This window comes from Oncorhynchus kisutch, linkage group LG10, assembly GCF_002021735.2.
Source record: "Oncorhynchus kisutch isolate 150728-3 linkage group LG10, Okis_V2, whole genome shotgun sequence".
Classification (NCBI taxonomy): Eukaryota; Metazoa; Chordata; class Actinopteri; order Salmoniformes; family Salmonidae; genus Oncorhynchus; species Oncorhynchus kisutch.
Window position 1 is genome coordinate 46,307,104 of NC_034183.2, and position 18,529 is coordinate 46,325,632.

Here is an 18,529-nt window from a genome sequence, read left to right on the forward strand (position 1 = left end):
TTAGAGGAAAAACCAAGCCATGATGTCAAAGGAAACCTGGCACCATCCCTACAGTGAAGCATGGTGGTGGCAGCATCATGCTGTGGGAATGTTTTTCAGTGGCAGGGACTGGGAGACTAGTCATGATCGAAAGAAAGATGAACGGAGCGAAGTACAGAGAGATCCTTGACGGAAATTCAGGACGCTCATGACCTCAGACTTGGGCGAAGGTTCGCCTTCCAACAGGACAACGACCCTAAGCACATAGCCAGGACAACGTAGGAGTGGCTTCAGGAGAAGTCTCAATGTCCTTGAGTGGCCCAGCCAGAGCCTGGACTTGAACCGGATCAAACATCTCTGGAGAGACCTGAAAATAGCTGTGCAGCAACACTCCCCCTCCAACCTGACAGAGATTGAGAGGATCTACAGAGGAGAATGGGAGGAACTATCCAAATACAGATGGGCCAAACTTGATGCTGTAATCGCTGCCAAAGGTGCTTCAAAAAAGTACTGGGTAAAGGGTCTGAATAATTATTTAAATGTCATGTGTACTTACATTTTTCCAAAACCTGTCTTTCGATTTGACATTATGGGGTATTGTGTGTAGACAAAACATAACAAAATGTGGAAAGATAACACATTTGGGAACAAATTGATTGTAATAGAATAAAGTATTGTTACCTATCTATTCACCCATCTATCCATTCCCCATCCCTCTCTTCATTAGCCAGACATCCTCTCCTCAGACTGAAAACACTCTCAGCCATTACACAGCATAATAAGCTGCAAATAAGCTGTTGAGCAGTAGCATAGAAAGACAGGCCCCAGAATGTTTGGAGTGTATTGTGACTGTAGGCTAATGTACTCTAATGCTAAATATGGTCCTGACTAAGTGAATTGCTATGCTGTTAGGGGGCCTAATGCTCGTCTCCTGTGTCTCTATGGCTATGCCCCAATTCTCCACTATTTTCCAGAAATGAGCACTTGCACACTCCTTGTCATTGATTTAAAAGCTTGGAATTGGTGTAAGAATTGGCTGGAGGGGAGTTTCCAGCACTGTCAAATCCATGTGAGAATGTATGCAATTGCACACTTCGGGAGAAGGATAGAGAATTGGGACTTGTTTCTAATGCTGTTAAGGGGAGTGATCCCAAAGCCATAACGGCTAGCAGAGTCATATTTAGAGAGAGAATCCAATGAATTGATCAATTTAATATTCAAAAGGCGCAAACATAGCAGAACTCTATGGCTCTGTCAGCTAGTAGCCTCCCACTGGCTGCCACTTAATGTACATTCTACTTTGATGAGGGTGAGAAAGATCGATAGCAATTCATTTGTAGTGATTGCTATCACAGGCATACAAAACGCTGTCATTTGAATGACAGCGTGTTAGGGGCCTATGTACAGTGCCTTGCAAAAGTATTCACCCCCCTTGGTGTTTTTTCTATTTTGTTTTATTACAACCTGTAATATCAATGTAATTTATTTTGATTTCATGTAATGGACATACAGAATATAGTCCAAATTGGTGAAGTGAAAAAAATTACTTGTTTCAAAAAATTATAAATTTAAAAAAATGAAGTGGTGTGTGCATACAGTGAGCACCATAATTCATTGGACAGTGAGCATTATTTTTTGGGGGGGTTCTGTATTATAGCACTTTGAGTTTAAAAGGAAACAATGGCAATAAGGGTCAAGTGCAGACTGTCAGCTTTAATTTGAGGCTATTTTCATACATATCGGATGAACCGTTTAGAAATGACAGCAACTTTTGTACATGGTCCCCCCATTTTAAGGTACAATAAGCATTTGTTGAATTGGCTTCACAGCTGTGTGTCGTTAGGCAGGTGTATTCATTTGTGTCGTTAGTGAATGCAGGAGAGCTGATGATGAATAGTATGGATTCTAGACTTTGCTATTGCCTTTGGAGGTTGTTGTTGGGGTGTGACAATATGAGGAAGACAGCCGTGTCGATGCAAATGAAGCTGGCCGTCATAAGGCTCAGAAATGAAAATCAATCAATCAGGAACATTGCAAAAACCCTGGGCATGCCCATGTCACCGGTGAACTCAATTATGTCAAAGGACCCGGTAGACCGAGGAAGACCACTGTAGTGGATGACCGGAGAATACGCTCTATGGTGAAGAACCCCCCCCCTGACAACAGCCCAACAGATCAAAAACACTATCCTGGATGCAGGTGCAGATGTGTCAAAGTCTACCATATGTAGAAGACTACACCAGCAGGACTACAGAGGGTACACTACAAGATGCAAACCACTGATAAGCCTGAAGAACAGAAAGGCATTTCATCATTAAGTCCTTTAGGAAATAATGTCTGGAGGGTGAAAATCCAAAAACATTCTCTTTTGCTCAGAGTATTATTTATATAACGTTTTCCTGTGTGTGGGTGGCAGAAATATTCACACTTCATCATATTGTTGCACTGTGCGCATCCTCTGCATTTATAGCTACCATTTGGTAGAGGGCGTAAAAGAGCCAGGCTGATTTTCTTTTGTGGCTGGCAGTTGGCATGAACCAATTTATTGCGTAAATTGCGACATCTCCGATACACAATAAGTGGTGGATTTTTAAATTCGGCTGGCAAAGCTGGGTCCGATGATAAAATATGCCAGTGTTTCTTGACCACACCTCCCACTTTTCACGAATTCAAAGTATATGTAGTTGCGAACATTACAGAGTGTTCTTTAGCTTTAGCGGGTCTTTTTTGTAACAGTTCATCTCGTGTTTTTCCCAATGCCAAATTAAAAGCTTCATCCACACATTGTGGCGAATAGCCTCTTCTTAGAAACCTAATGCGCATCTCCGCTGCATTTTCTAGATAATATACGGCGCAGTCTAAAAAATTGGCTTCTTGGAAGTCCTCTTTTTAATGGCTCAGGAAGGAAGCTGTCCCCCTGTCAGAGTATTTCTGTCTGTATCTTTTCTATACAGAGTTGTAAACAGGGTTCCATTTGATTTCTCAATCCACATATCGAGGTAATGAACACGTTGAGTGTCACATTCAATAGTGAATTTGAGATTGGGGTCAATGTCATTGAGTAGTGCCATAAAATCTGACAGCTCTTGTTCAGTAACTTTATTCAAAAATGGATTTTCGTTTTCATTATTAACAAAACGTTCTTCAAAAAGACCCACATAAAGGTTTGCATAGCTCTGAGCGAATGTGGAGCCCATCGATGTTCCATTCATTTGGAGCTAGTATTCATCAAACCTAAAATAGTTATACTTCAAATGCAAAGCTAACTAAAAATCAGCATTCCCCAATAGAGGATGACTTTCACTTCAGCACTTTAAATTCATCAACTTCTTTGAGGAAAAGATCATGATCACTTGAAAGCAAATTACAGACTCCTCTTTAAATCTGTGTATTCCTCCAAAGCTCAGTTGTCCTGAGTCTGCACAACTCTGCCAGGACCTAGGATCAAGAGACACTCAAGTGTTGAAGTACTATATCTCGACACAATTCTGAAAAAAATCATGGCCTCTAAACCTTCAAGCTGCATACTGGACCCTATTCCAACTAAACTACTGAAACTAATAAAACTAATAAAAGGCTCTCTATCCACCGGATGTGTACCAAACTCACTAAAAATGACAGTAATAAAGCCTCTTGAAATAGCAAAACCTTGACCCAGAAAATATACAAAACTATTGGCCTATATCGATTCTCACATTCCTCTCAAAAGTTTTTGAAAAAGCTGTTGCGCAGCAACTCACTGCCTTCCTGAAGACAATGTATACGAAACTCTTCAGTCTGGTTTTAGACCCCATCATAGCACTGAGACTGCACTTGTGAAGGTGGTAAATTACCTTTTAATGGCGTCAGACCGAGGCTCTGCATCTGTCCTCGTGCTCCTAGACCTTAGTGCTGCTTTTGAAACCATCGATCACCACATTCTTTTGGAGATATTGGAAACCAAATTGGTCGACACGGACAAGTTCTGGCCTGGTTTAGATCTTATCTGTCGGAAAGATATCAGTTTGTCTCTGTGGATGGTTTGTCCTCTGACAAATCAACTGTACATTTCGGTCTGCCTCAATGTTCCGTTTTAGGACCACTATTGTTTTCACTATATATTTTACCTCTTGGGGATGTCATTCGGAAACATAATGTTAATTTTCACTGCTATGCGGAGGACACACATTGTGAAGCCCCAAAATTGCCCTCGCTAGAAGCCTGTGTTTCAGACATAAAGAAGCAGATGGCTGCAAATGTTCTACTTTTAAACTCAGACAAAACCAAGATGCTTGTTCTAGGTCAAGACCTATCTCTTCAGTAAGTCCTACGATTGAGTGTAGTCTGGCCCAGGAGTGTGAAGGTGAACGGAGAGGCACTGGAGCAACGAACCGCCCTTGCTGTCTCTGCCTGGCCAGTTCCCCTCTCTTCACTGGGATTCTCTTCCTCTAACCCAATTACAGGGGCTGAGTCACTGGCTTACTGGTGCTCTTCCATGCCGTCCCTAGGAGGGGTGCATCACTTGAGTGGGTTGAGTCACAGTCATGGCCGAAAGTTTTGAGAATGACACAAATATTAATTTTCACAAAGTTTGCTGCTTCAATGTCTTTAGATATTTTTGTTAGGTATTACTATGGAACTTGATGCAAACAGTCAATATTTGCAGTGTTGACCCTTCTTTTTCAAGACCTCTGCAATCCAACCTGGCATGCTGTCAATTAACTTCTGAGCCACATCCTGACTGATGGCAGCCCATTCATGCATAATCAATGCTTGGAGCATGTCAGAATTTGTGAGTTTTTGATTGTCCACCCGCCTCTTGAGGATTGACCACAAATTCTCAATCGGATTAAAGTCTGGGGAGTTTCCTGGCCATGGACCCAAAATATTGATGTTTTGTTCCCTGAGCCACTTACATATAACTTTTGCCGTATGGCAAGGTGCTCCATCATGCTGGAAAAGGCATTGTTTGTCACCAAACTGTTCCTGGATGATTGGGAGAAGTTGCTCTCAGAGGATGTGTTGGTACCATTCTTTATTCATGGCTGTGTTCTTAGGCAAAACTGTGCGTGAGCCCACTCCCTTGGCTGAGAAGCAACCCCACACATGAATGGTCTCCGGATGCTTTATTGTTGACATGACACAGGACTGATGGTAGTGCTCACCTTGTCTTCTCCGGACAAGCTTTTTTTACAGATTCCCCAAACAATCGGAAAGGGGATTCATCAGACAAAATGACTTTACCCCAGTCCTCAGCAGTCCAATCCCTGTACCTTTTGCAGAATATCAGTCTGTCCCTGATGTTTTTCCTGGAGAGAAGTGGCTTCTTTGCTGCCCTTCTTGACACCAGGCCATCCACCAAAAGTCGTCGCCTCACTGTGCGTGCAGATGCATGTCTCCATGTGAAGTTGCAAACCGTAGTCTGGCTTTTTTATGGCGGTTTTGGAGCAGTGGCTTCTTCCTTGCTGAGCGGCCTTTCAGGTTTGGTTGATATAGGACTCGTTTTACTGTGGATATTAGATACTTTTGCATCTGTTTCCTCCAGCATCTTCACAAGGTCTTTTGCTGTTGTTCTGGGATTGATTTGCACTTTTAGCACCAAAGTACATTCATCTTTAGGAGACAGAACGCGTCTCCTTCCTGAGCGGTATGACGGCTGCATGGTCCCATGGTGTTTATACTTGCGTACTATTGTTTGTACAGATGAACGTGGTACCTTCAGGTGTTTGGAAATTGCTCCCAAGGATGAACCAGACTTCTGAAGTCTTGGCAGATTTATTTTGATTTCCCAATGATGTCAGGCAAAGAGGCACTGAGTTTGAAGGAAGGCCTTGAAATACATCCACATGTCCAATGGACTCAAATGATGTCAATTAGCAAAATAATAAAAGAAAATTAAAAGAGCGTAGCGCTGCTTTTCCTTCGATCCTATTAGTATCGACACATGGTCTGACAACGCAGTTAGAGAACGTTCTCTATACGTGCTTGTTTGGGAAACACTTAAAAAGGTTGGCTTGTAAATAACGATTGCATTTGGTAGGATCATCGTAATGCTTAAATTACATCGCAACTGGGAAATGAGGCCCACAGCCTTATGGGCCCTGGTCAAAAGTTGCGCACTACAAACGGAAATAGGGTACCGTTTGAGATAGGGATGTGACAAATGGGCAATTTTTCTTAACGTTTACATTTATTTTTTTCTGTTAATCTTTCAGAAAATTCATACAATCCCACATGAATTCACAATGCAGATGGTCTACATCGCACTTCCCATTGGAGAGAGAAAATGTTATAATTTATGCTGCTGGTGCTCTTGCTATTCACAAGAGCGGCACGTGTAGCTTGTTGTTGTTGTCATACAAATCATCAAACCGGTAGTAGGAAAGTTATAAGGAGATATCAAAGCGACTCGATGGAAGACTGAATTAAAATGACAGAACTAAAAGTTAAAAGGCCAGGCGACAACACCAAGAGCCAAAAGATAGCAGCCTATTTACTGTATGATTCAGAAGGGGAGAAAGTGCACAGTTCAAGTTATCTAGTCTCAATTCGGTCTGAGCGGTCTAAGGCACTGCATTACAATGCTAGAGGCGTCACTACAGACCCAGGTTCGATTCCAGGCTGTATCACAACCGGCCGTGATTGGGAGTCCCATTGGGTGGCGCACAATTGCCCAAGCGTCGTCCGCGTTAGGGTTTGGTCGGTCTAGGCCGTCATTGTAAATCAGAATTTATTCTTAACTGACTTGCCTAGTTAAATAAAGGTTAAATAAAAAATAAGATGATTGGTTTCGTGTAGCTCAGTTGGTAGAGCATGGCGTTTGCAACACCAGTATGGACCAGTACAAAAATGTATGCACTCACTACGGCAGCAGTTCCAAACAAATCAAAAGAAATCAGCCCCCAAACAATTGTTGGTCTGGTTCATCCATTGGAGCAATTTCCAAACCCCTGAAGGTACCACGTTCAGACCACGATATGAAAAAAGCATCGCGGGATAATTTCTCAAATTTGAAAAAAATTATGTTTTTATATATGCATAACAGTGCATTTGGAACGTATTCAGACCCCTTGACTCATTCCACATTTTGTTACGTCACAGCCTTACTGTAAAATTGATGAAATTGTCCCCCCCCCCCCCCCTAAATCTACACACAATACCCCCATAACGACAAAGCAAAAACAGGTTTCAGAAATGTTCTCAAATTTGTATAAATGTAAAAAACGAAAATATCACATTTACACACAGTACCAGTCAAAAGTCTGATCACCGACTCATTCAAGGGTTTTTCTTTATTTTTACGATTTTCTACATTGTATAATAATAGTGAAGACATCACAACTATGAAATAACATATGGAATCATGTAGTAACCAAAAAAGGTTTAAACAAATCATAACATGAGATTCTTCAAAGTAGCAACCCTTTGCCTTGATGACAGCTTTGCACACTCTTGGCATTCTCTCAACCAGCTTCACCTGGAATGCTTCTCAGTGAACTAATCCACCAAATGCTGAAGAGGCATGATATAATCATTTCAATTCTATCCCCCTGAACCTGGGTTGTGTTAGAGTGAATAGATGATATGATTTCTTACTGTAAACAGAGGCTAGTCTTCACAGTATTTTTCTATGTGAACATTCCACAATGTTGTACCCTACTGAATGTGCAATGTGGCCTTGTAAAAATACTACGTACCGTATTGCATGCCATCCTTTTTCCTCAAGGAAACTGACATGGCAAGAGTGAATGTGTGGTTTCCATAACATTATCAAGGAAGGAAAGGAAGGGAGGAAGGAAGGAGGAAGCATTTTCAAAGTATTCAAACCAGACCAAAGGCTACCATTGTGAAAGAGTTTGTACTGAAACAGGCCCTGTCAGGTCAACCTTAGACCTAAATATTTTTATATACCCCAATAGTCATACAGACATATTTAAGACTACTTATAAGTCTTTGCTCTGGCAATTGAATGTTCCGGAATATCTGAACACAAAAGCAGAGCTTGGTGTTGAAATGAATGACACTAAGTTCAATGATCTGTTGTATTGCAAATATAGACAGACAAGACTAGGACCCCAGAATTTGTTTAGTAAACGCATCAGTGTATGTTTTGTATCAACATTGAAAGAAAAGTTTAAGAGAAAAAGAAAAACAGTGGCAGGCAACCAGTGACAAACTACTGACAAAAAAACAGAGACTGGGATACCATGATACAGACAGACATAGACAATGAGAAATGGAGTGCCACAAACTGAAAATACACAGACAACCAAACACAGACAGACATAGCTATAGCACACACACATTTTTCATTCATACAAAGTTCGGTGCTCTCTCACATACACACTTCACTTACGATCTGTTTCTCTGTGTACTTGTTGGAGCTGAGCAGGTTGACAGCCTCCATGTGTCCAAAGTCAATGTCATGTCCCAGCAGGAAGATGAAGAGCAGCTTGCAGACATACTTCTTCTTACTGTAGCCGTCCAGTGCCTTATCCCCCTTGAACTTGGAGCGGATGTTGGCCAGCTCCTTATTGATCCGCTTGATCTCTGCCTCCTTGCTCTTACCTGGGGAAGAAGTGCAGCCCTTTTAGTTTGGATTAACATTTTAATACTTTATTGCCATACCAACCAAAGATGTAAGGAATTAGATTTAATGCGGCTCTTAAAAAAAGTGACAAAAAGATACACATATACATACCAGGGATCAACATTCAGGTACATTTATTTACTATCAAATGAGAGACAAACTTATCACACAAGTCAGAGTAATACTAAATCTTGAATCACTTATTAAAAAGGGAGCAGGTCAACACAACGCACACATATAAAGTGAATCAATTGAGTGTGCTACGATAATGATGGCTGGCCAACGAATCACCCTCAAATTATTCATTGAGAGCCGTGAGACAAAAAGTACAAAAGGTATTTTATAGCCAAGATACACCCCTTTCAACCTACATGACGAACAACAGATGTACAGAATGGGTCACAAGGTTAGGATTTGTATGAAAGACACATATTTCACAGCAGACAGTATCTGCTGTAAAAACAGTTTTTGTGTAGAGATCAGGGTCTGGGTCATCTCTCCCTGGTACCATATAGAACAGAAACATTACATGCTCTGGAATGCGGTCTCTTTAGGTTTTATCACCCAACTGGTTGATTGTTTAGTCGATTGTTTTGTCGATAGGCTGTTGGTCGACCAAGATCTCTTTAGTTGAGCAGGTACAAATTGTTAGATCTTTTTTTATTGGGCAAAAAAAATACATCGGTATGATTTGCGCCTGTCTCTGTGGACTAATCCATTGCTGAGGCCACGGGGACGGCAGTCACTCGAAGACATGTGATACTGAAATTGTATATGGTTATTAAGCAAAAATAAATCGTCCAACACTAATCAATCTAATATTATTTTAGAACAAATGCGCTTTCTCCCGCTGTTGGATACGGTTGCAGTTTGTGGTTCTGTAAGATATTCTTCAGTATACCGTAGAATTGCTGCCTTTCCTTATGTTGCTAGGTGCATAATATCAAAGTTACCCAACATATTAGGATTGAAAACAATGCGGTGGAGGCAGCAGTAGCAGAGACGAGGAAACAGACCTTGCCTTAGCTTAATTGTCTAAGAAAACTCAGGAGATAGGAAACAAATTGAAATAGACCTAACTGTTAAATCATCCATAAACAAGTGTATTCGGAAAGTACAACCTCCCTTTTTACACATTTTGTTACGTTACAGCCTTATTCTAAAATGGATAAAACCTTTTCTCCTCATTAATCTACACACAATACCTCATAATGACAAAGTGAAAACAGTTTCTTAGAAAGGTTTGCAAATGTATTACAAAATAAAAACAGAAATAACTTTTATTAACATAAGTATTCAGGCCCTTTGCTATGCTACTCTAAATTGAGCTCAGGTGCATCCTGTTTCCATTTATCATCCTTGAGATGTTTCTACAACTTGATTGGAGTCCACCGGTGGTAAATTCAATTGATTCGACATGATTTGGAAAGGCACACACCCATCTATATAAAGAAAAGTCCCACAGTTGACAGTGCATATCAGCGCAAAGGATTGTGTCAAGGCACAGATCTGGGGAAGGGTACCAAAACATTTCTGGATTATTGATGGACACAGTGACCTTCATCATTCTTAAATGGAAGAAGTTTGGAACCACCAAGACTCTTCCTAGAGCTGGCCGACCGACCAAACTGAGCAACCGGGGAAGAAGGACCTTGGTCCTTGACCAAGAACCCGATGGTGACTGACAGAGCTCCAGAGTTCCTCTGTGCAGATTGGAGAACCATCCAGAAGGACAACCATCGCTGCAGCACTCCCCCAAATCAGGCCTTTTGTGGTAGAGTGGCCAGACAGAAGCAACTCCTTAGTAAAAGGAACGACAGCCCGCTTGGAGTTTACCAAAAGGCACCCAAAAGACTCTCAGACCATGAGAAACAAGATTCTCTGGTCTGAAGAAACCAAGATTGAACTCTTTGGCCTGAATGCCAAGCGTGACATCTGGTGGAAACCTGGCACCATCCCTACAGTGAAGAAGGGTGGTGGCAGCCTTATGCTGTGGGAATGTTGCTCAGTGGCAGAGACTGGGAGACCAGTGAGGAAAAGATGAACGGAGCAAAATACAGAGATCCTTGATGGAAACCTGTCCAGAGCGCTCAGGTCCTTAGACTCGAGCGAAGGTTCACCTCCCAACAGCACAACGACCCTAAAAACACAGCCAAGACAACACAGGAGTTGTCTCTGAATGTCCTTGAGTGGCCCAGCCAGAGCCCGGACTTGAACCTGATCGAAGATCTCTGGAGACACCTGAAAATAGCTGTGCAGTGACGCTCCACATCCAATCTGACAGAGCTTGAGAGGAACTGCAGCAATGAATGGGAGAAACTTCCCAAATACTGTCACACCCTGATCTGTGTCACCTGTCTTTGTGCTCGTCTTCACCCTTATCCCCAGTGTATTTATACATGTTTTCTCTTTGTCTGTTGCCAGTTTGTTCTCTCATTGCTCCTGTCTTTCTCTAGTTTGTTATCCCAGTTTTGACCATTCTGCCTACCTTTCGGACTCTCCATTGGATTACTGACCTCTGCCTGCCCTTGACCTGTCGTTGCCTGCCCCCATTTTGTAATTATCTTTGGTTACTTCAAAACTGTCTGCATCTGGGTCTTCTCCTGAGCCTTGACAGTACGAACTGGACATGACTGACCCAGCAGACTCGGACCAGCTCCGCAATGCCGTCTCCTCCCAAGGAGCCACCCTTGGAAGGCACAAGGAGTTGCTGCATGGTCTTATGGAGGGGTTCCAGACCTTAGCCAAACGCAATGGCCGCACATTGAACACATTGCTGGAGCAATTACGCAGTTGGTCTGTCAGGCAGCCTACCACGATGGTAACCTCTCAGCCCCTAAGTAACCCGGCTGTTAGCAGCACGGCCACCCCGGTTTCCCGAGAACCCCACTTACCTTCTCTAGAAGGCGTCGCTGGAGAGTCTGGAACCTGTCGGGCATTTCTCGCTCAGTGTTCTCTCATCATCGAGCTGCAGCCCTCATCGGACCGCTCGAAGATAGCGTACCTCATCACTGATGTCCGGGAATGATCTCACCTGGGCTACAGCTGTGTGGGAACAACAGTCAGCCGTATGCTTCAGTCAGGTGGAGCTCGTGGCAGAAGTGAAAAAGGTTTTTGATTCCCCATTGTCCGGGAGAGAGGCTGCCTGAAGTCACTCCATCTTCGGCAAGACTTCCGCAGTGTGGGAGACAATGCTGTGGATTTCCGCACGTTGGCAGCTGAGAGTGCCTGGAACCCGGAATCGATGTTTGACACGTTCCTGCACAGATTATCGGAGGAAGTGAAGGACAAGCTAACAGCCCGGGAACTACCGACGGATCTCGACTAGCTCATTGCCTTGACCACCTGAATTGATGGGCAGCTACAGGAATATAGGTACAGTGCCTTGCGAAAGTATCCGGCACCCTTGAACTTTGCGACCTTTTGCCACATTTCAGGCTTCAAACATAAAGATATAAAACTGTATTTTTTGTGAAGAATCAACAACAAGTGGGACACAATCATGAAGTGGAACGACATTTATTGGATATTTCAAACTTTTTTAACAAATCAAAAACTGAAAAATTGGGCGTGCAAAATTATTCAGCCCCCTTAATACTTTGTAGCGCCACCTTTTGCGATTACAGCTGTAAGTCGCTTGGGGTCTGTCTCTATCAGTTTTGCACATCGAGAGACTGACATTTTTTCCCATTCCTCCTTGCAAAACAGCTCGAGCTGTGAGGTTGGATGGAGAGCATTTATGAACAGCAGTTTTCAGTTCTTTCCACAGATTCTCGATTGGATTCAGGTCTGGACTTTGACTTGGCCATTCTAACACCTGGATATGTTTATTTTTGAACCATTCCATTGTAGATTTTGCTTTATGTTTTGGATCATTGTCTTGTTGGAAGACAAATCTCCGTCCCAGTCTCAGGTCTTTTGCAGACTCCATCAGGTTTTCTTCCAGAATGGTCCTGTATTTGGCTCCATCCATCTTCCCATCAATTTTAACCATCTTCCCTGTCCCTGCGAAGGAAAGCAGGCCCAAACCATGATGCTGCCACCACCATGTTTGACAGTGGGGATGGTTTGTTCAGGGTGATGGGCTGTGTTGCTTTTACACCAAACATAACGTTTTGCATTGTTGCCAAAAAGTTCAATTTTGGTTTCATCTGACCAGAGCACCTTCTTCCACATGTTTGGTGTGTCTCCCAGGTGGCTTGTGGCAAACTTTAAACAACACTTTTTATGGATATCTTTAAGAAATGGCTTTCTTCTTGCCACTCTTCCATAAAGGCCAGATTTGTGCAATATACGACTGATTGTTGTCCTATGGACAGAGTCTCCCACCTCAGCTGTAGATCTCTGCAGTTCATCCAGAGTGATCATGGGCCTCTTGGCTGCATCTCTGATCAGTCTTCTCCTTGTATGAGCTGAAAGTTTAGAGGGACGGCCAGGTCTTGGTAGATGTGCAGTGGTCTGATACTCCTTCCATTTCAATATTATCACTTGCACAGTGCTCCTTGGGATGTTTAAAGCTTGGGAAATCTTTTTGTATCCAAATCCGGCTTTAAACTTCTTCACAACAGTATCTCGGACCTGCCTGGTGTGTTCCTTGTTCTTCATGATGCTCTCTGCGCTTTTAACGGACCTCTGAGACTATCACAGTGCAGGTGCATTTATACGGAGACTTGATTACACACAGGTGGATTGTATTTATCATCATTAGTCATTTAGGTCAACATTGGATCATTCAGAGATCCTCACTGAACTTCTGGAGAGAGTTTGCTGCACTGAAAGTAAAGGGGCTGAATAATTTTGCACGCCCAATTTTTCAGTTTTTGATTTGTTAAAAAAGTTTGAAATATCCAATAAATGTCGTTCCACTTCATGATTGTGTCCCACTTGTTGTTGATTCTTCACAAAAAATACAGTTTATATATCTTTATGTTTGAAGCCTGAAATGTGGCAAAAGGTCGCAAAGTTCAAGGGGGCTGAATACTTTCGCAAGGCACTGTAAGTGAGGAGGTCCAATTCCACCACGCCTCCGAGGCATCCTGGACGTCCTCGACGTCTCCCTGACAGAGAGGACCCGAGTCTACCGGAGTTCCCCTGAGAGTCTCCGAAGTCTGACGATTCACCTTTTCCCGAGTCGACGCAACTAGGCAGCGCTTGGCTGTCCCCAGCCAAACGTCTACACCGGCTTCACATGAAGAGTTGCATCTACTGGTAATTTCGTATCCTCCAGTCCACTGAAAGACCAGCCTCACCGGTAGGGGCGAGTACTCTGGTGGGCCATACGAAGTACTTTCCCTCTTAAAATAAATTTATAACATTTTTACGCGTTTTTCTGGATTTTTTTCTTGTCATTCTGTCTCTCACTGTTCAAATAAACATACCATTAAAATTATAGAATGATCATTTCTTTGCCAGTGGGCAAACATACAAAATCAGCAGGGGATCAAATACTTTTTCCCCTCACTGTATATAAATATTAGGACGAGCAATGTCGGAGTGTCATTGACGAAAATACAGCATTTGAAAAGAGTAAAACAGTATGTAAACAAACTGACTAGTGTTTCATTATTAAAGCGACCAGTGATTCCATGTCTATGTACATAGGGCAGCAGCCTCTAAGCTGCAGGTTTGAGTAACCTGGTGATAGCCAGCTAGCAATGGCTATTTAACAGTCTGATGGCCTTGAGATTGAAAAACAGATTCTGTCTCTCGGTCCCAGTTTCGATGCACCTGTACTGACCTCACCTTCTGCATAATAGCAGGCGTCAACAGGCCGTGGCTCAGGTGGTTGATGTCCTTGATGATCTTTTTGGCCTTCCTGTGAAATCTGGTGCTGTAGGTGTCCTGGAGGGCAGGCAGTGTGCCCTCGGTGATGCATTGGGCAGACTGCACCACCCTCTGGACAGCCCAGTGGTTGCGGACAGTGCAGTTGCCATACCAGGCGGTGATACAACTTGACAGGATGCTCTCAATGGTGCTTCTGTAAAAGTTTGTGAGGGTCTTAGGGCTCCCGAGTGGCGTCAGTACAGTCTCTGGTTAGAATCTAGGCTGTATCACATCCGGCCGGGAAGTCCCATAGGGTGGCGCACAATTGGCCCAGGGTCAATTGGCCCACGGTCAATTGGCCAAGGGGTTTGGCCAGGGAAGACCGTCATTGTAAGTAAGAATTTGTTCTTCACCGACTTGCCTAGTTAAATAAAAGGTCAAATATATATATATCTCTAAAATACATTTACAAAAAAAGCCACATTTCTTCAGCCTTCAGAGGTTAAAGAGGCACTGTTGCCCCTTCTTCATCACACTGTCTGTGTGGGTTGACCATTTCAGTTAGTCAATGATGTGTAAGACAAGGAACTTGAAGCTCTTCACCTTCTCCAGTAAGGCCCCGTCGATGTGGATAGGGGCGGGCTTCCTCTGCTGTCTCCTGAAGTCCATGATCAACGTTTTCGTTTTTTTTACGTTGAGGAAGAAGTTATTATCCTGGCACCACTCCGCCAAGGCCCTCACCTCCTTGTTGGTAATCAGGCCTGCTACCGTTGTGTCGTCTGCAAACTTGATGATTGAGTTGGAGGCGTGCGTGGCCACTCAGTCATGGGTGAAAAGGGAGGACAGGAGGGGCCTGAGCACGCACCATTGTGGGGCCCCTGTGTTGAGGATCATCGTAGTGTGTTGTTTCCTACCTTCACCACCTGGGGCAGACATCTGAGGACGCGGTTGGGAATGCCGTCTGGGCCGGCAGCCTTGCGAGGATTAACACATTTAATGTCTTACTCACGTCAGCCACGGAGAACGGGAGCCCACAGTCCTTGGGAGCGGGCTTCGTCGGTGGCATTGTGTTATCCTCAAAGTGGGGGAAGAAGGTGTTTAGCTTGTCCGGGAGTAAAACGGTGCCCGTGACATGGCTGGTTTTCCCCTTTGTAATCCGTGATTGTCAGTAGACCCTCTCACATACGCCTTGTGTCTGAGCCGTTGAATTGCGATTCCACTTAGTCTCTGTACTGATATTTTGCCTGTTTGATTGCCTTACGGAGGAAATCACTACACTGTTTGTATTCAACCATATTCCCAATCACCTTGCCGTGGTTAAATGCGGTGGTTCGCACTTTCAGTTTTGCTGCCATCTATCCACGGTTTTTGGTTTGAGTAGGTTTTAATAGTCACAGTGGGAATAACATCCCCTAGACACTTCCTTAGGAGCACAGTCACCATGTCCGTGTATACGTCAATGTTATTCTCAGAGGCAAACATTCCGATTGGTCGAACCAACGTTGAATTGACCTTAGCACGAGTACTTCCTGTTTGAGTTTCTGCCTATAAGAAAGGAGCAGCAGAATGGATTTGTGATCAGATTTGCCTAATGGAGGGCGGGGGAGGGCCTTGTAGCCATCCCGGAAGGGAGAGTAACAATGGTTGAGAGTTTTTGAAGCGCGAGTACTACAGGCAATGTGTTGAGAGGACTTTGTTTAAAATCCCCTGCTACAATGAATTAATCGTGAAACATACACAACTGCCTTTCTTCTTCCCTTCTTTATTCCTGTCTGCGCGATGTACTGAGAACCTAGCTGGCTGTATGAACAGGGACAGTATATCCGGAGAGAGCCATGATTCCATGAAACAGAGTATGTTACAGTCCCTGATCTCTCTCTGGGAGGGGATTCTCGTCTTGAGCTCATCTACTTTATGGTCCAGGGACTGAACATAAGCGAGTAATATACTCGGAAGTGGTGGATGATGTGTACGCCTCCAGAGTCAGACTAGAAGTCCACTCGGAATACCTCCTCTCCACAGCCGTCATCGTCTTGAAGCAGCCTCTGGGTTAAGTTACCTGAACGCCCATCTGCGATCCGCTAACCGTTAGCTGTCTTATCGGCTGCTATCGGACAATTGAATAGACCTATCGGACACTTTTTTGATGACTTCTGTAACCGTAATAGCCTTGGTTTCATGCATGTTAACATTAGAAGCCTCCTCCCTAAGTTTGTTCTATTCACTGCTTTAGCACACTCTGCCAACCCGGATGTTCTAGCTGTGTCTGAATCCTGGCTTAGGAAGACCACCAAAAATTCTGAAATTTTAATCCCAAACTACAACATTTTCAGACAAGATAGAACTGCCAAAGGGGCGGTGTTGCAATCTACTGCAAAGATAGCCTGCAGAATTCTGTCCTACTATCCAGGTCTGTACCCAAACAATTTGAACTTCTACTTTTAAAAATCCAACTCTCTAAAAACAAGTCTCTCACCGTTGCCGCCTGCTATAGACCACCCTCTGCCCCCAGCTGTGCTCTGGACACCAAATGTGAACTGATTGCCCCCCATCTATCTTCAGAGCTCGTGCTGCTAGGCGACCTAAACTGGAACATGCTTAACACCCCAGCCATCCTACAATCTAAGCTTGATGCCCTCAATCTCACACAAATTATCAAATGAACCTACCAGGTACCTCCCCAAAGCCTTAAACACGGGCACCCTCATAGATATCATCTTAACCAACTTGCCCTCTAAATACACCTCTGCTGTCTTCAACGAAGATCTCAGCGATCACTGCCTCATTGCCTGCATCCGTAATGGGTCAGCGGTCAAACGACCTCCACTCATCACTGTCAAACGCTCCCTGAAACACTTCAGCGAGCAGGCCTTTCTAATCGACCTGGCCGGGGTATCCTGGAAGGATATTGATCTCATCCCGTCAGTAGAGGATGCCCGGATATTAAATAAGAATGCCCCATTCAAGAAATTTAGAACCAGGAACAGATATAGCCCTTGGTTCTCCCCAGACCTGACTGCCCTTAACAAACACAAAAACATCCTATGGCGTTCTGCATTAGCATCGAACAGCCCCCGTGATATGCAGCTGTCCAGGGAAGCTAGAAACCATTATACACAGGCAGTTAGAAAAGCCAAGGCTAGATTTTTCAAGCAGAAATTTGCTTCCTGCAACACTAGCTCAAAAAAGTTCTGGGACACTGTAAAGTCCATGGAGAATAAGAACACCTCCTCCCAGCTGCCCACTGCACTGAAGATAGGAAACACTGTCACCACTGATGAATCCACCATAATTGATCATTTCAATAAGCATTTTTCTACGGCTGGCCATGCTTTCCACATGGCTACTCCTACCCGGTCAACAGCACTGCACCCCCCACAGCAACTCGCCCAAGCCTTCCCCATTTCTCCTTCTCCCAAATCCGTTCAGCTGATGTTCTGAAAGAGCTACAAAATCTGGACCCCTACAAATCAGCCGGGCTAGACAATCTGGACCCTTTCTAAAATTATCTGCCGAAATTGTTGCCACCCCTATTACTAGCCTGTTCAACCTCTTGTGTCGTCTGAGATCCCCAAAGATTGGAAAGTAGCTGCGGTCATCCCCCTCTTCAAAGGGGGGGGACACTCTTGACCCAAACTGCTACAGACCTATATCTATCCTACCATGCCTTTCTAAGGTCTTCGAAAACCAAGTCAACAAACAGATTACCGACCATTTCGAATCTCACCATACCTTCTCTGCTATGCAATCTGGTTTCAGAGCTGGTCATGGGTGCACCTCAGCCACGCTCAAGGTCCTAAACGTTATCTTAACCGCCATCGATAAGAAACATTACTGTGCAGCCGTATTCATTGATCTGGCCCAGGCTTTCGACTCTGTCACCACATCCTCATCGGCAGACTCGACAGCCTTGGTTTCTCAAATTATTGCCTCGCCTGGTTCACCAACTACTTCTCTGATAGAGTTCAGTGTGTCAAATCGGAGGGTCTGTTGTCCGGGCCTCTGGCAGTCTCTATGGGGGTGCCACAGGGTTCAATTCTTGGACCGACTCTCTTCTCTGTATACATCAATGATGTCGCTCTTGCTGCTGGTGAGTCTCTGATCCACCTCTACGCAGACGACGCCATTCTGTATACTTCTGGCCCTTCTTTGGACACTGTGTTAACCACCCTCCAGGCAAGCTTCAATGCAATACAACTCTCCTTCTGTGGCCTCCAA

General features: G+C 44.0%; 1 protein-coding gene across 6 annotated transcripts in view; it reads right to left on the reverse strand.

Moving 5' to 3' along the window:
- LOC109898235 (AP-2 complex subunit alpha-2) overlaps nt 1–18,529 on the reverse strand; it is a 60,748-nt gene that overhangs the window by 32,388 nt on the left and 9,831 nt on the right. For all 6 annotated transcript variants that reach the window (XM_031833785.1, XM_031833784.1, XM_031833783.1 and 3 more), the window contains exon 2: nt 8,315–8,526. In XM_031833785.1, coding sequence (XP_031689645.1) covers nt 8,315–8,526 — 212 coding nt within the window. The remainder of the gene's footprint in view (nt 1–8,314; nt 8,527–18,529) is intronic.